The following is an 18,219-nucleotide window of genomic DNA, read 5'->3' as shown; positions in this document are numbered from 1 at the left end:
AGTTAACATGTCGGTTTACAAAATACAGGATCATAGTTGGTCGCAATGTGACCTACCTGATAAATATTGTTGAGTTACTTCGCAAATTGCGACCTTTTACTATTGCCTAAGGTCCCAAGCATGTAGACTTGCTGATGTCAGCAGGCCACCATGTCTGTGATTGCATTTCAATAAAGCAATGTTTTATTTTAAAATGCAGCCCATTTTCCTAAAAGGAGCGATGATGCATTTGAGAAAACAAAATGAAAAAGTTTACCAACTGTTTTTTTAAGTAAAGTGCAGGCTGTAGGGAGACAGGACCACAGTTATGCTATAGTACCAGGTCCTTTGCACTGTATATCATGCGTTTTACAGGAGATTTGAGCTCCTGATAGAGTTTTGCTGAACTGTGTTAATGAAAAAAACAATTACAGGAAATAGTTTACAGTACACTGTACTTGTTCACTTCAGAAAGTCTGATGACTGCTGATGTTATTCAACATTTATTTCCATTTGCACTTAATGATGCTTATATGTTATGCTTCCTTAAGTGTATTGGTAGTTTATGAATCCTAATAAGTGTCTCATAGACCTAATATTGCCATGGGTATTGTGTGTGTGTGTGCGTGTGTGTGTGTGTGCGTCCGTGCCTTCGTGCATATGTGCGTGCATGTGTGTTTTAGAGGAGGTAGAAAGATAAAAAGAAGCCACCCTCGAAAAGAAAGAAAATGCAGAATGATAATGTCTTCCTCTTATAAGTTAAAATTCGATCTTGTAGAAATAATATAATTTCATGAAACTTAATATGCATAAAGAAAACATATTGTCCTTTGGTCATTTACATTGTTTATCTTTTGCATGCCTGTTACGGATGTGTATCTCCGAGCACGTATGCTGTTCAATGACATTTGACTATTGGAAGTGTCACTAATCTATATTGTATTTCTAACTTTTTTTACTTTGTGATATGTTACTGTTTTGTATAATTGAATGTATGTATAATGTGTTTTTAAGTAAAGTATTTTTCTTAAATAACCTATTTCATGATGATATCTGTCATTATGTTAAGACTGGGCACTGATGTGCTCACCATCTTTCCATCGCCTCCCCATTGCTAGCACTACATAAACAGTCACTGGTTACAGCGGAAGACGGGTAATCTGGAGACTGCAGTGGTGGAGAAAAGCACAATAGAGACCGTGGCCACTGAGGGGGTGGCAGTCCACACATTCAGCTTACGAGCTGGTTTGCTTCGCTCTTGCACCACGCAACATGGACCAAGAGCGACGCAAACCTTAATTCAGAGTTATGGCCCTAAGTGGCTCCATAAATCTGGAGTAAGGCAACGCAGTGCAAATTGCTGCATTGCCTCACTCTGTCTTGGAAAGGCATTCCATGGGAATTGTGTGGGTGTTCCCACATAGCTTCCATGGCTTTTTTACGCACTCCCAGATTTACCACAACTGGTATACTTGGGTATGCCTTCCTAGGAGAGCCGTAACGAGGAGCAATATCTTTATTTCTCCTTGTTACTTCCTCTTTGTGCTTCATTCTGCAGCACACATAGAAAGGTAACATGCCTCTCAGGATTGTTTTTGTGTAGGAAGGAGTTCCTTCCTGCACAAAAACCATCCTGCATGCAACGCAGGCACCCTTGTAACCATGAAGCAAGGGTGACTGCATTGGCGACAGGTTACCAAACAGGCACCAGAGCAGAGGTAAAGGCAGGAATGTGCAGTATTACCTTAAATAAAATACACTCCTTCCTTTTTCTGTCTCACACACTGCAGTGCAGCAAAGTTACAATCTGTGCTGCACTGCATGACTTTTTCATAAATAGGCTCATATGGGTGTAGGAAATTAGGCTATTCACTAAGTGGCCTGCACAAGTAAAATGTCTGTAATTCTCCTTACTGAGAACTAAGCACCCCTTTCTTGTGCTTGACTCTCTTAGGGTACAGAAGCAGAACAGTACAAGGCCTACCCAGAAGAGGTGGTGTGGGCTAGTATTCACCGTTCACTGGCTTACACCAATAACACTCAATAAATGACTGTCCATTCAGTACTTTTCCTTTAGAAAAAGGAGAAGTACATTTATTACAAACACTTTGCTAAATACTACACAGTAATATACAACTATATATATTGGTAGATGGAAAAGACCATAGATGACCTTACATAAACACCTTTGACCCCATAAAGAGGTCATACAAATATATACTGTAACTCTATTGGCTTGGTCAAAGGTTAAAGATCAGCAAAGCACATGTTAAAGACATAATTATGAATATAAATGCAATCATCAATAATAATAATCATGTGTACTTATTCCCGTTAATAAAGCATATTCATGGTGATCGATAATCATCAACAAAATTATTATCTCAATAAAGCATTTAAAAGGAGAAAAACATGTGTCGGTACATTGTTTCTAAACTTTCCAACCATGAAAATGCAGTCCTTAGAGGGCATCACATATTGACTGCATTACATGCAACCATAGACATAGCCCCCAGAAGGCACTTCAATATATGTCCTACTTTCATACATTTATAGGCCCCAATAACTAAAACTAGAGAGTGCAGCACTCATAGCGCTAGAGCTGAAGCTCCAACCGGGGGGAGTGCTTTGAAAACATTAGGACATTTCAGAGGGGTCCCGTTTCAAGGAGCCCGCAAACATAGAGTGAGTAACTTAAAAAACTCTGAGAGAGGGAGCTGCTATGCTCCTACAGCTCCCCTACACCTCTTTGACTTTGTTGGTGGTACACCTCTTTCACTTTGTTGGTGGTGCCCCTACCATTTTGGGTTCACCATCAGCAGAAAACGTGGGAAATACAAAAGCCCTGCAGAGAATTATGAAGTGCTCCCCTGGGAGCAGTGAATATTTTAACAGGTGCTCTCCTGCTGTGTCAAGTGAGCCGCATAGCTTTACTTTTGTGTTTTTGTACTTTTGATGGGTGCTTGATCCCACCTGGGTACCCTCTCGCGTCCATCATGTTAGGGGCAGTCGAGGGAGCTCACCACTCCCGGTGCCGCTGGCTTCTGCGTCGTCCGCTCCTATGCGTGTGGTCACTGGAGACGGAAGAGTCTCTCTGCCCGCTCTGGCAGTCTGGATTCAGCCTTCTCTGGTGGCTGCTCTGCTACCCCCAGGCATGAGGAACGAGGGCACAGCCACCACCATTAGGGTGGCGCAACAGCACTCCTACTTCATGTTCGGCCTTCAAGGATGGGGTCGAGGCACCCCTCCATGATAAAAAAAAGCTAGGGGTTTGGGGTCCTTGGGCAATACAGAGAGTCCAAATTAATAAACAAATCCTGCGCCAACTCCTAGTCCCTGGCCCATACTGGGGGTAATTTTGGAGAAGAGCACAGGAGCCCATGCACTTCGTCGAACAAAGGTCAAAGGTTGGCAAACATTAAAATACCATAACTTGGGCCCTGTTGGGCCAATTTTGATGAGATTGAGCTCGTTATACTTCTGGTTGCGAGCTTTAGCCACCAGGGGCAGTTGCAGCAGACCTCCTCATCTCTATAGGGGGGTAATCCTTAGGGAGCTGGTTCTCTTGGCTCCCTGTGCTAACCTCTGTCTCTTGGGGCAGAAGTCCAGGGCTTTCCTCCAATTGGTCCTCAGGAGGTCTAAGAGGGCCAGCCCCACTGTTCCTTGGGGAGACCCGCTGGTTCTGGGGTCAACTGGGCAGAGTCCATAGTCCTTGGTGGTAATCAAGGGGTTCTTCCTTCCAGTTGTCTGTGGCGGGCCCAGGGCCAGGCAGTGAAGTGCAGAGAAATCACCAGGCAATAGATAGTCTACTCCTTGTACAAGAGTTTTTAAAGCGGGTGGAAGGTTCCAGAAGCCAGGCCCCCTGGAATCCTCTGGTGCCACATCTCCTCTCCATTCCATCCCAACGCTCCAGCACAGTATGCTGATACAGTTCAAAATAATATCATCCAGAAGTTACTAGCCACAGCTCATCTCCACCCCTTGCTGACATCAGTGCCAGGGCCTTTCTCACTAAATGTTCAAAGGGCTTAGTTCAGTGGGCTTGGGCAGGCCTATCCCTGGTACAATGTGGAAGCTGATTGATTGATTCAGCTCATTCAGTCCCACCCCCTTCCACCTTGGGATTTGGGTGAAGCACTCGCAATTGCTCCCTTGGTGTGGGGAGACCTTTGTTTCTGCTGCTGGAGAGAAATGTAATTAACATGGTACAGGAGGGTGACAAAAGTCTTGTGCTATGATCATGAGCTGAGCCAGAAAAATATGACAATTGTACCGATATCATTTTGGAACTCACAGATTTGATTTTGTGGCATAGGGTACACCTTATTACCACACGTCACTGCTCTCTGCAGCCAAAGGGAAGCGAAACTGCATTCAAAGGCAGTTTTCCCCTATGTGTATCATAGAGTGTCACTACAGACAAAACAATAAATCATGCTGACTTTCCCTTTTAGTGTACACAAAAATTATAAGGACTACCCCTGTTCAATATCTGATCCTGCAGAGTCCCCTTTGCACCAGGCTACCGGTGCTCTTTAACCAGGCTAGGCACATCGGCAGTCTCACACGCGCAGCTCGCACACGTGTATACACATGTGTGTACACATGTTCACATGTAACCAGCCAAGTGCCCCTCACCCTTGCTGCATCCCAGAGGCCTTATCTTCAAAGGCGGACACTGGTGAGAAACAGGCGCAGTCCATTTGCCATGTGATTACCGTGGGTGAGACATTTTTAGTGAGACTCAACCGCAATAAAAAGTCCAAAAGCTGGTGATCCAGAAAGCAAAAGACCCCAAACGTATGGAATGGGCGGAACCCAATTGCAAAAGAGGGGCTCCAGGAAAGGCCTGCACCATGCAGTGACCGGCAAGCTGTTGGTAGTCAAATTCTTCTTCTATATCTCAGTTCACTCTAATGGGGTCCTCCCTCTCTTACACACAACTATCCAGGACACCTTATACTAATTAATAAGCAGGGTTAAAATCTATAAACAAGGCACAGCCACAAAGAGTAGTGTATCATCAACCTCCTCACTATGAAAGACGACTGGCTGTAAGACTACTTATGTTGACCAGATCTGCTCCAGCTTTGCTACCGAGACTGTTTATGTATTTAGGCTTTGCACTGATGTTGTTCCAGTTTCCTACCTCTTTAAGGGGCGCTCCTTTGATTCTTGTTCCTCCTTGCTATGGATCCCTTTCCTGCTCCCGATTATTTTGAAATATTCTACTCCTGAATCATATGAACTAACCTTCCATTGTTTTATCTCGGATTCATTATACTGACTTACATTTGTGCACGTTTACAACCCTTTTTCAGAGGGATTTATCACCATTTCTCAGAGGTTATTGTGGGGGAGACAGTTATCAGCAGCTGAACCTTCTGGTTCAGGTAATTCACTTGGGAACTTGGGAAGTGTTGCAGTGGGTGCATTACCAAGAACATATACTATTCAACTTGTCTAATTTCAACTACTGTATTATTATGGTCATTTGTTTCCCATGCATGTGGGCGACTCACGAGAGACAGTACATCTGTCTCCAGCCACCAGAAGCAGACAGCTCCCCGTAATTAAAGAGACACTCTTCTGATATGGGGTGATGCATAAAAATCAATATAGATGATTTGTTATAAGTCTTGGAAGGTTGTGTTATGATTTAAGGCAATCTTCTCGGAAACCATTCATAAAAGAATTCCATTGAAAGCTATAAGTGCAATGTCACGGGAAGGGCTACTTCCCTGCTTTTCCTGAGGTATCGTGAGACCCAAGTCAAGTGGTCAAATGCTGGATGATAGCGATCCCATTCACCTTTCCCGGCTTCTTTCGATATTCCCAAACTCAAGGGAGGTAGGAGAATCCTAGTGGAAGTGCTACCTTCTAATATGTTCTGTGTCAGCAAGGGTCTGCACAGATCCAAGTTGACAGTCGATATTGTCAGCACTGAGACTGTGGCCATGAGTGACAAGCAGAGGTATGGAGCGGAGGGTGGTGAGTATGGCTAGCAGGAAATTTAAATGTGTTATTCTTGGTAAGGTGTCGGAGAAATTATGCTGAGGGTTGTGAGGTGAGTATTGGTATACCGGGTACTTTAATATTTCTTATTTGGGTTAGGGACGGATAATACTGAGGATGGTGTGTAGATGGTAGGAAACTAAGTTATTTTATTTTTTAATATTTGGGCAGATTGGATAATGCTACTTGGGGCGTGGAAGGAAGGATGCCAAGCATTGTATTTTTTTTTTATTTCCGAGAGAGATGGACAGCGGCAGGTTGGCGTGGTTGGGAGGGCCCAAAGTACGATTTTTAATGGATACTCAAAATGAGGATGGGAGTCTGAGAGAAGCAAAGCCATGTCCACCAGTCCAACATATCTACTCTACCCCTACACTGCTGATATTGGAAAAGTGAAAGGATTTGATAGGAGCATTCATTTAATAAAATTGGAGATGGGTAACTGTAAATAAATGGGATGATGTTCACCCTTAGGGTTCTGTGTGACATCATAAATAGTTCAAGCTTCAATCATATTGTCTATTTGATGTCCCGACAAACCTCTCACTGAAAAAGACCGCATTATTTATTTTTCAGTGTATAACTCTTATATTGCTAATACGCATTAAAGAACACAACATTTGGATTGAAAGACATAAGTATTCTGCATCATTTAAACACTTAGAAAAGGTAGTAGACTCTTCATTTTCACTGAAACACTACATATTTGAAATGAAAACACATAGACAAATGGTACATTGATATTACCTTTCCTAGCTTTGCTACATCACGAAAAAGAGACACCGGGAAGGTAAATGTAATGGTGACAGCCACAATAACGAAGTGACGATCTGTGAGGATGTTATCAGTATCAACTAAAAGAAAGAAAACAGGTCTAAAAAAAAAAAGAAGACAATGCAAAGAAGATTTAGAAAAATAACAATTGCTGAGAAAACCAGAACCGTCACTCAGAAATAAGTGGTGCCTGCTTATACACGGGAGGTATCAAGTGCACACATTTGAATCCAAAGAGTTTTGTTCAGAGACCTGATTCAGATATGTCATGTTATATTGCGTGTTTTATAAAAACAAAATAGTAGACATTTCACAACTACTTGGCACATTGAAGCTTTTTCTTGTAGGTATATGTGTTTTTGGTGGCGAGTTTTCCCATGAAGGGGAATCTGTGGGACTGTCTGTGAATAGTCAGTGCCACTATTACGTAAAATGTTAGGTTTTCCTTATTAAGTGTTATAAAGGTGAATGAATCAACGTGACCAGCTGATCTGGTTCATGTGAGGGTGAAGTTTTTTTAAAGTTGTTTCTGTGCGGTAATCAAATTTGGCTTTCTGGTCATTTGACCCTCTGTCTCATCCATGGAAGCCAGTGGGGGCCAGCACCAAATGGGAGTGGCAGGGTGGGGCAGGGGTAAGAGGGGGGATGTAAAAAAATTAAACATATTTAACTTACCCTATCACCGCTGCGTCTCTCCTCCGTGTCAGGACTCGGCCGAACAGGAACCAGGAAGCACCCAGGCTCCCCTGACAAATCACAATGCTGCAATGCAGCATTGTGAATGATAAGCACCCAGGCTGCCCAGACCAATCACAACGTTGCAATGCAGTGTTGGAATTGGTCTGAGCGCCGTGGTTCGGCGCTCAGACAGAGACTGGGAGCCTGGGCATGTTCTACACGCAGGCTGTAATGCAGCCTTCGCGGAGGACATTCAAAGTGCACATGACTGTTTGGCCGGCCCCAGCGAATCGGCCGAACAGTCATTCACACTTGGAGTGAGCAAACCCCTCCTCCCCTGCCCTGGTCAGCAGGGCAGTCCCGCTCACCCGCAAAGCAGCACAGAAACATAAAAGGATAATGACTTTGAGTTTTTATTTACACTGCTTAAAAGCAGTGGGGCGACGCTCCTCCGCCTTAGCAGGGGGCCACCACTGATGAAAGCTGTGTCAGCCAGCCAGTCTTTTTAGTCATTGGGGGCCAGCACTTATTTTTCCTCCTCAGACTTCCACTAAGAGCATGAGAGAAAAAAGTGCAAAAAGGGGAAGGAATGAGAAAGGCAGAAAAACAGCAGCAAAAGAAGAAAGCAGTGATGAAAAAGAACCTGCAAGAGTGAATTAAGGAGGCATGAGTTGTCTGGTGGTGGATGAAAGAGGTATAAAGTGGAATCAAAACTACACAGCCTTGGTATTTTGCACCCCCGATATCCGTAGCGCCAGCTGCAGGTTTCTGATGAAAAATTTGGACCCCAGCATTGATTGTTTTACAAATGAAGCAATGGTTTAGATAAACTGGTTGAAGTTTTCTACTTAACATTTACTGAAATGTCGCCGGGGAATAATTTTGAAAGCTTCTCCTGCTTCTCACATCTTCCAAAAAAGAGATGCTAAAGTACCTCTAAAGTATACTTGATAAATATTCATTGGCCTTTCAACAAAATGTTTTTCACCCATTCATAAAAAGAAACCGAAAAAATTAAAATCAGGTACAGCACCTTTTAAAAATCTGATTAAATAAAATAAAACCTACACATTAAAATTTGAAATTCGAATCCTTTATATCATTTGCCATTTCTTTTAGGTCCTAGTTATTTTCTTATTGGAACTACCAAAACCTTTTTAAGTTGTTCAAATCTTCCATGGTATCCTAAGACACGGTCTTCTGTCCAGGATTAATTTTCATGTCCGAGGGTCTCTTCTCGGCAAAATAAACGAAAATCATTTCGAAACCCTTCCTCTACTCACTTCCACCTCGCCAGACTATTTGCAAGAGGTATCACGTTACATGTTGCCATAGCAAAGAGTCATCTTTCATGCACCTTTGCTAGAGTTCGCATGTATGGTTGTTGGGAGCTAACTTAGCACAATTTAGATGCTCTACGAACCCAGATGTGCTAATCATTTTCAATTTTCTCTTGTTTATACTTTTTACTATGAAATGAGTGTTTCAGCAGGGCATGTAGTTGTAATTTTGCTCCCTGTTTGTGGGTTTCAGGTTTCAGCGGACTTTCTAGATAAATATTTCGGAAATTCCTGTTTTAATGCCATGCCCTTTATGGAAGAGTTTTCAGCTTTGTGTTTTCATCCCATGCTTTGTCGTTTTAAGAGACTGTACTTCTGAATATCGAGGATAGGAATATCGTGCTACACGAATATCATGGACACATTATAAAAGACTAAAATGATAAGTGCATATAGAGGAAGTATAGATTTACTATTCCTAACTCCACATCTATGTAGCTTGAAGATGTGCTTTGTAACTTTTATGTTTAGGCTAAGTCCATTTCCCGAAATGTTTACTCACTTGTCTGGTAATAGAAAGTATTTTTAAAACTCACGGGCCTATCTTACTGAAGCAATCTACACACAAAATCATCTACATCGATCAGAAATGGCCCAGTGATTCTTTGATACCTGGGTCATCGTTTGAGGAAGTAATTACTTCTTTCCAGAGACTGTTAGTGAATAAACAAAATAGACTAGGAGGGTACTTTTTCTTGTTTGCCCCTCCCAGCTCCTAGTTGGGCATTCTCCTATTCATATCTATCTGTGCCTGACTAAAAGTCGCTGAGTTAAAGCTATAATATTATACAACTAATTCTCCCCTATATGAAACCCTTTGACATGTCAGCACAACTGTGTGTGATTGCTAAATAGTGTTTAACTATGTTTTGAGAAAAAAGACAGTTATAAAAGACACTTTGTGGGTCTTCATTTACTACCGGGTTGGTGGACTGTCCACCATAATCTAATGAGTTCCTACGTTTTAGGCGGGCGATATTGCAAATGCTATAATATAAATAGTTTGAGCAAGTCCTGTTGATTTTGTTACATTTATGTACATATATGCTGTGAATCAGAGCTCAATTCTCCCTTACTGATGAAATAAATGTAGGGGATTTTATCGATGTGATAGGTTAAAAGTGCGCCTTTCATTCTAATGCCAAAAACTGGGTTGGTGGCCCGCTGGCCCGTCAGCCCAGCAGAGGACTTCGCTGAAGCTTCCATGACAAAGGACCACCTGCTACAATTAATTGTTCGCTACTAGGCAGGTGCGAATCTTTGTTATTTCACCTGAGCTGAGAAGGCATCATGTTTGTTGCACCTGCCTGGCAAAGGTTTTTTTGTTTTCAAGTAAACTCCCAATGTGCTTAGGTGTCATTGTATGATTTCTCGGTCTGTGCACATCATACATTATTTGGCATCTGCGAACAGAACAGACGCTATTGAAGTTTGCAAAGCTCTAAACCGTTTGGGGTGACTGCCACTATGACCTCATAGCCCTGTGGAGGACCACCAGTCAGGTGAAGTCCTTCTGTGTCCGACTTTTAAATGCCACAGGTGAACTCTGATTTCAGTGGGGCAAGGGCACCACTAATTTATAGCAGTGTTACTGCTATACCAAATTCTCAATGGTCCCCATGAACATTGAAAGAATACAGTATGTTATGTTGCAGTAGAACCTTATTGCCTTCCACCTTGTGCCTCAAAATTGAACTTTCTGACAACTTTCTAGCCAAAATACTTTAGTTTTTTATGGCTGAGAAAATGGAGCTTGAGTTTTGCCAACAAGGAAGGGCTGCTCCAGAGGTTACATTTCAGCTTTCAATAGAAAAAAAATATATGAAAGGAACAATTTCTCTCAGCTCCCTAACAGATTATTAACTTTGTAATATTATAAGTGTTATTTACAAGGAAAGACATTGAATTATTATCCACTTCTTCAATATTTATAAAATTAGCAACATAATAAAGTGTTACAAATCCCATTACCATACTCCATAAAATATCTGAGTCATATGCAAATCCACACACAGTGATGAGATTGTCTTTATTTATTCTACAATGTATCAATTAAACATGGCCAATATCGCAAACATATAGCACTGGTGTTGGCTAATTTGGACTGTATCCGACGTTGTAATGTACATTGAGTGTTACTTTTTTTAAGACAAGTAAACCACTCTAAAATTCACAATTTAATCAAAGAACATTTTAGAATAATAACTAAGTCTGTATTACATTACTTACCCCCAAGAAGTCTTTGAAAAACCTTTGTCAAAGTATCTCCAATTATTATGTTATAACTAATCATGGCTGAAAGAAAATACATATATTTTTAAAATACACGAAGAATACTCAGTAGCTCTGGGTACTGTTTTAAAACTATCTTTAATGTCACATCAATGCTCGGTTGTTATATTACAGTCAGAAAATATCTACACTGTTGAGCAATTGCCATTATATTGCAATTGTGCAAAACACATAAGTAAATATAACTATAACAATACACTTTTAAATTACAATTGGCTCCATTACTAAGATGTTAACTTTTACAGCATTATGTGAACAAAAAGCAATTTAATCGAATAGTTAGAATCAAAAGAAAAAAACATTAATGAACAACAAAACACACTAAATAGTTTAATTATTTATCAATATCTCTTTACTTTTACAGTATATTGTAGTAGTAACATGTTTATTGAATTTACTTGTTTTATACAAACCAAATGACAACATTTCCTGATTTTAATCAATGATTTCCTTTTGAAATTAAAAAAAAACAATTAGAAATTAGATAATCCAGCATAGCATCCCTCCTTAAATTATGTCAAGCATATTATCTACATCATGTCATCAAATTATATTTTACTACATTTAGAATACATGTGGGAAAATATGCTGGGAGTTTTCAGCTAGTGCGTCGGGTACATAATTCATGTTTTACTGCTAGTACCAACAAATCCTGCATGGTAGTTACAGGCAGGAACAAACCACATCAGACGTTCCAATCTCTGATGCTTTAGATATTGTAGCTTGGTGGTGGCTGGCTCACAATGAAGGGGATTCCAAAAGTGGAGCCGGCTGAGGCTCCGCCGTGGGAGATGAAATAGGAGAACAGGGTGGGAGGCAGCCAAAGAATCTACTGAATTTGAGCAGGCTTCAGTTATTGGCCATTTTTAAATGAGGTTTTCAGATTGGTTTAGAATTCAATTTGTTGTGCTAGATTTTCAGTACCAAGACACTTCACATTTAACATCAGAGAATCAACTGATAGTGCCCTCTCACCTGAATTATGGTAAATAATTTGAGTCATCAATAATGTATATCAATAAAATAATTTGACTTTTAGAAATGTTTATGCATATGTGTTGAGGTTGATAAATACGATATCAATGTACACTCTGATATATGCATGCATAACAGAGGCAGTATCAATAAATACAATATTGATATTTGCGGTAATCTATGCATGCACAGTGATGTCAATACCAGTAAATACAATACCAATGTACTCTGTGTCCTAAGCACACACAATGATGTCAATATCAGTGAATCCACTGTAGATGTACACTGTAACTTATGCATGCTTAATGCCGTCAATCTCAGTGAGTGAAATGTTGATGTGCGATGTAAAATCTGTACGTGTGATAACAAGAATATTGGTAAATATGACATCAGTGGCTGCTATGTTACACGTGTACACACACATGAAATTAAAATATTGCTGTCAGATTCATCCGAGAAGACCTCCCAATCCTCCCATAGTCAGTGGTACATTGACAAATAGGCCCGGCGACCCAAACCCAAGCCTACCGTTTGACAGGTCACAAGTGGGGTTTCACTTAGCCCAAAGACAAACGCGCACCCAGGGAAAACTTTGATCGATCCCACGGATAGTTAGTCACACCACAAGCAGGACCGAGGAGATTGGCCCCAATACAACATGTTTTGCCAAAGGCAGGTGTTCCCAAAATACCACAAAGTTAGATGCTGTATGTAGTTAACAACACTGAGCCAATCAGGACGCGACATGCACACCGCACGAGGTGATCCCGTGCTCACCACACCGGACATCTGAACACGCACACACTGGCCCACACTAGCTTTCCCTGATGTTGAGAGCCATCTGTGCCCCCTTTATCAGATGATTTTTCTTATTGCTATGATGCTTTTCAATGAATGTCAAAGTGTTTCATTGTAACCACAAAATTGATATATGTGTGACTAAAACTTCTGTACTTTGAGAATGTCTTCAGACGTGCCTCTGTCAATACTCTTTCGGCTGCCGCATTTAATTAAAGTAACTTGTTCCTGATTTGCCAAACGCCTCTCATCTTATCGTTTATTTAAGATAAATTCACATTCAAGCAACACATGCATATGCATGATGTGTGTACCACAGACAGTAGTTACCCAGATAGGGCTGGAGGAATGATTCCAGTATTTCTGATTGTAACTTGACTTTTTGAGTTGCTGAGCTTGAGACATGCTAGCTGATATTATATGCAGTTTAATACTGCAACTGATTTGTATGAAAACAACTCTGAATAAATACTTGCTTTTTTTAAATTTAGAAAATAGTGGATAAATATATAAACTAATTGCTTGTTGAAAAAATATGATCATAAGACCTTAGTGATAAAAATAAGATAACAAATTTGTCACAATTCACAAAAAAATGTGTAAGCATAATGCTACTTGCACATAAAATATTGCCAACGTTGCCTGGGTATACAAATATAAATCCCCCCTTTTCAAATAATTCTACCCAGAGACTATTATCAATGTCGAGGCCACCCATGTATGAAATAATGCTGGCAAAGTGTACAACTGTACTTTTGTATGTAATATTATCAGGCATAGATTTCTGCAAGCAAAACTTCCAACCAGATGAAACAGAATATTTACCAGATGTTCTTAAATGTAATACAATATTTTAATATAGCACTACGTACACAGACAACATAACAACAGACATACTCACCTGAAAACAATTACACAACTAAACACACAAGTAGCAACTCCTCATCGAGTAGCTCCTAGTCATGCCTTGTCCATATCACCTCAACTGCACACCATGGCCCACACACACACTCAGAAGATGAAGCCAGTACCTATGATGAAGAAGAGGAATTTCACTAGTGAAAAGCCCATCAATGTGGTACCTAGGCTGTTGACAAGTTTTCATTCTGCCTCCAATGACCCTCAGTGCAGCAGCAGGAATGCATGCTATGAGGAAGAGCTCAATGACATGGTGAATATTAGGGGGAGGGCAAACTAAATAAAAGTGGCCAGGTAAGACAAGGTATGTGTAGAAGTACACCATGATACAAACGGCAATTTGTATCCTTTGTATCCTTTGAGGCGGACATGAATAACATCTCCAATGCACATTGTCAATAGGCAGCCTTCCTGGAATTCTTGGGGTTGCGGATGCTTGGATCAATATCCCTTCTATCAAAACCCATGTTTTTAATCTAAGCACTGTGTTGTGACCCCAGATATTTTTCTTTCCTACACATCATGCAGAGTACATCTCCATTGTTCTGACCTGAATGAAACAGACGGGACTCCACAGGGCAGGATTAGCCATCATGTGTGCTCCATTCCCCACATCTTCCATCTCAATAAGTCTCACCTCAACCTTGCTAACCTCTAGTACACAGGAAGTCTCATCCACTCATGTGTGGTGGATGAGGTTATGGCATTGCCATCCTTGCGAGGAATACATCTACAAAGACCAAATAGGCCTGAGCACCAAAATAAAAGTGCCCCCCCTTTGGTGAATTGGACATCTAAAAAAATGACCTATATTTGCAAACTGAGGCAGTGTTTTGACTTGTAAAGTCATGCTGTATAAGTATTTTGAAAGGTATTGAAGCCTGCATGGATGTGAGCTTGCTGCAGGCAATGTTTGTTTTGATATCAGGGTAATCAACAGTAAACACTGGCCCAACAGGACATAAAAAAGGACCACCAAAAGTTTTTAAAAAACACAGCCAACACACTGACCTGTCAGACCAGTGCCTGAATGCCCTACAGGCCAGTCCACCCCTTCTTCTACATCCAGCAAGGGTTATTGAGACAAGAGGTAAAGCACATGGAGTAAACCCTCATCTCAACTGGCTATTGTTTATCCACCATGGGAAACAATGTTTAGGACCAAAAACAAACCATAAAGGCTTCAATGAAGTTGTCACAGGAGAATCTGGGCACTTCATGCAACATGCAACAGTTACCCAACCGTTCTGTCCGATTGCGATACAACAGCCATTAGCATAGTGTTGTGCGTGAGAGGATATGACAAATGAAAATCAGACTCCTGAAACCTTAAAGGGTAACCATGTTCCCAGCGCAAGAGCTTGTTCCCCAAAGTTAACACAACCAAATACTTGGATAATCACTCTGATGTTCAAGAAGTGCCATTATAACTAAGATGGCACATGTATCAGTTATCAGTTTCTAAGTATGTTTATTCATTGTGTATTACAAAATGATCCATTACTGATGACAATGTACACAGTTCCATCTACGTACTTTGCAGTAGATTCTGTACCCAAAATGAATATTGATTTGTGAGTCAGGGCCACTAAGCAAGTGAGGGAAACACCAAATGCGGCATACACTGCCTTCCTCATGTGATCGGGTACAAACATGACTATCAAGATGATAATCTTTTAGCATCTCCAGATAGGGGTATATAAATATACTGAGCAGTACGAATTATACATAAAAAGGTTACTCGCCGCCTTGAAGCTTATCATGTGCCTGGAGCTTTGCACATAGTTTGGGGCAGGTCAGTGGTATGACCCTATCCAGAAGCTGGGCATGCACTGGCTTTTTTATTTTTTTATTTATTTATTTGTTGATTAATTAAAACCATTACAACAAAGAACAGAAATAAATACAAACACAACATATTACCTAATTAAATATTCCAGGATACAATGCATAAGGTTGACCACAATTAATTAACTTTTCCAGTTCGGGGTAATTTAAAATTATTATTTCATTTTTAAAACAGTCTATAAGGCTTGGCATTTTTCAGGGATAAAGTGCACATATGTCTTCGATAAAAACACAAAAAATAGGACGTTATATAAAAAGTAGTACTCTAAGAACAAACAATTATTACAATAAAAGGAGCCATAGAAGTTATTTATCATCACCTTAAAAACAGCATCATCCTCATTTCACAGCCATTACAGATTTAACATATACTTTGTGTGTCAACCTTACATAATTTCATTTCCACTGTAAGCATGCATTTTACAAATTGATGTATTATATGGACTTTGACACCGCTTAAGCAAAATATTAATGCTGATCCACAAGTCTTAAGTCCCATTTCTTTAAAAATAGGTTTTAAAATTGCTTTCCGTTCCTTCATCATTTTTGGGCATAGTGTTACCATATGCAGCAAGGTTTCATCATATTGCCCACATAGCCGACAAATATTTGATGCCCATTTGGACTTCCATTTGGGGGTTCCATCTTTGGTTGGATAGATACGAAACCTTAATAACATAAATTTGTTCTTAATTAAGGATTTTTGATGAAAAAGTAAATAGGGTTGGACCATCATTTTATCGAAGCAATTGGCAATGGTCCAAAAGTGTTTTTTTTTCCCCAACTCATATTTATCCAACACTTCTGACAGCAAGGCAAGGGTTGAATTGATCAATTTTTTATAAACCATTTTATTCCTTGTTTTGTCTTCCAATTTGGGACATTCTAGTTTTAGGAGACACTCGGCTCGCCCTACTATGCAGTAGGACGAGCCAGGACTGAGGTGTCACCTACCTAGTTTTCCATTTAAGCCCAGCTCGTTGTCTGCACACTCATAGATCTGAGGGCACTTTGTGAGGCCTCCAATAGTGACAATCTCCCCCTGCTCAAAATAAAGCTGAGGCCCCTAATCATGATCCCCAGCCATACTGCAGGCCAGAGTGCAAACGACATTTAGTATGTAGGATGTGTGCGGGTGTTGTTTATTTTGAGTGGTTTCCACAGGAGTGCATCTTTTGCACTTTTACTTTGTTCATTTCAGGTTACATGTAGTTGGCATGAAATAACACTACATTGAATGAGAGAGGCTTAAAATAGGATAGAAAATAGAAAAGCAAAAAGATACAATTTAATCTTAATTCATAATTATTTCTCTTCATGTAACACGAAATGAAACGTATGAAAAGGAAACCACCCAACTGTAACAGTTCAGTGGGAATATTACACCACATAGACATCATATTGAAAGTTGCAGGTCTAACAACTTGAATGACCTAATTATGAACAATTGTGCACCAGGCCATGGCATGACATAAATATATAATTAAACACACCTGTGCTTGAATATTCCGGTGAGTGGAGGGTATGATGTTTACAATAATCATAACACGTTGTCAGCCAATATTACTGAGGCGTGTGATACGCTGATGACAGAGCATACTTATTGTCAACTATCTTAGCAGGGAAACAAGGACATGTTTGGTACAGCGTACCAATGAGAGATGTACCCCAAGATGCAGATAATAGTGTTTCAGGATAGTACCTGGGGACCAATGTTTGTGCCAGATGTCCTCACTGACGCCACACTGCACCTCCCATACTATCAATTTATGTGTAATATAATGTGTAGACTACTAGCTGGTTGCAGACATACATACAATGACATCTGTATTGCCGAAGGTTATTTAGCAGAATTGGGATGGAGTGCAGTGTAGAACTAAATGAATACCTGTTATTCAGTCCCAAAATGACTCAAGAGTACCTTATGTTATGTTATGCTATGCTATGTTATGCTATTCTATGTTAGGTTAGGTTACGTTAGGTTATATAATGTTATGTTATGTTATGTTTGTGTATGCTATGCTATGTAGGGTTAGGCTAGGCTATGGTTATGTAATGTACATCCTGATGCAGGGCCCTTACTTTAGGTGTGATGGGCCTGCCGGATTTCAGGCCTAGTCCTGATGGGTCTCATATCCTGTAGTAATTGAAAACTGACTTTCGAGCGCTTCCCTATCCGGCCCCATGCTCATGTCCTTAACTTTACAGGCAAAACCACGGCTGATTTCTCAGCAATGGCTGTAAGAACCCGAAGGGTAACCAAGTCAGCAAAGTCGTCACTGTTGTCATCTTGCAATCCCTAAAATTATTTGCTTTTTCCAGATGTATTTCTGGAGTTTTTTTGCACGCAAAATATGACTCTTTTATAGTAAATACTGTGACCCGAGCTGCTTCTAGGTGTCTGGGGGAGTTCAGGTTATGATGAGTCGGTGCTCATGGCAGGGCAAGATTGAGAGCTCTTATTACTGTGTCCTGAAGAAGATGGCAACTTGCTTTACTCATAGTCATACCGTAATGTTCCTTTCTTGTAAATCTCAACTCTATCCTCCTCCTGCTTCCTCCTTATCTTGCTGCTTTCCACCTTTCACTCTGCCTCATTACC

General features: G+C 40.5%; 1 protein-coding gene across 1 annotated transcript in view; it reads right to left on the bottom strand.

The window, feature by feature from the left end:
- The window catches only part of SLC38A11 (solute carrier family 38 member 11), a 501,004-nt gene that overhangs the window by 400,091 nt on the left and 82,694 nt on the right, over positions 1 to 18,219 (bottom strand). The window contains exon 3 of the mRNA XM_086954209.1: positions 6,742 to 6,848. Coding sequence (XP_086810335.1) covers positions 6,742 to 6,848 — 107 coding nt within the window. The remainder of the gene's footprint in view (positions 1 to 6,741; positions 6,849 to 18,219) is intronic.

Source organism: Lissotriton vulgaris, chromosome 2_1 (assembly GCF_964263255.1).
Source record: "Lissotriton vulgaris chromosome 2_1, aLisVul1.2, whole genome shotgun sequence".
Taxonomy (NCBI): Eukaryota; Metazoa; Chordata; class Amphibia; order Caudata; family Salamandridae; genus Lissotriton; species Lissotriton vulgaris.
Note: the sequence above shows the minus strand (reverse complement) of the source record. Positions and strands in the feature narration are given on the sequence as shown.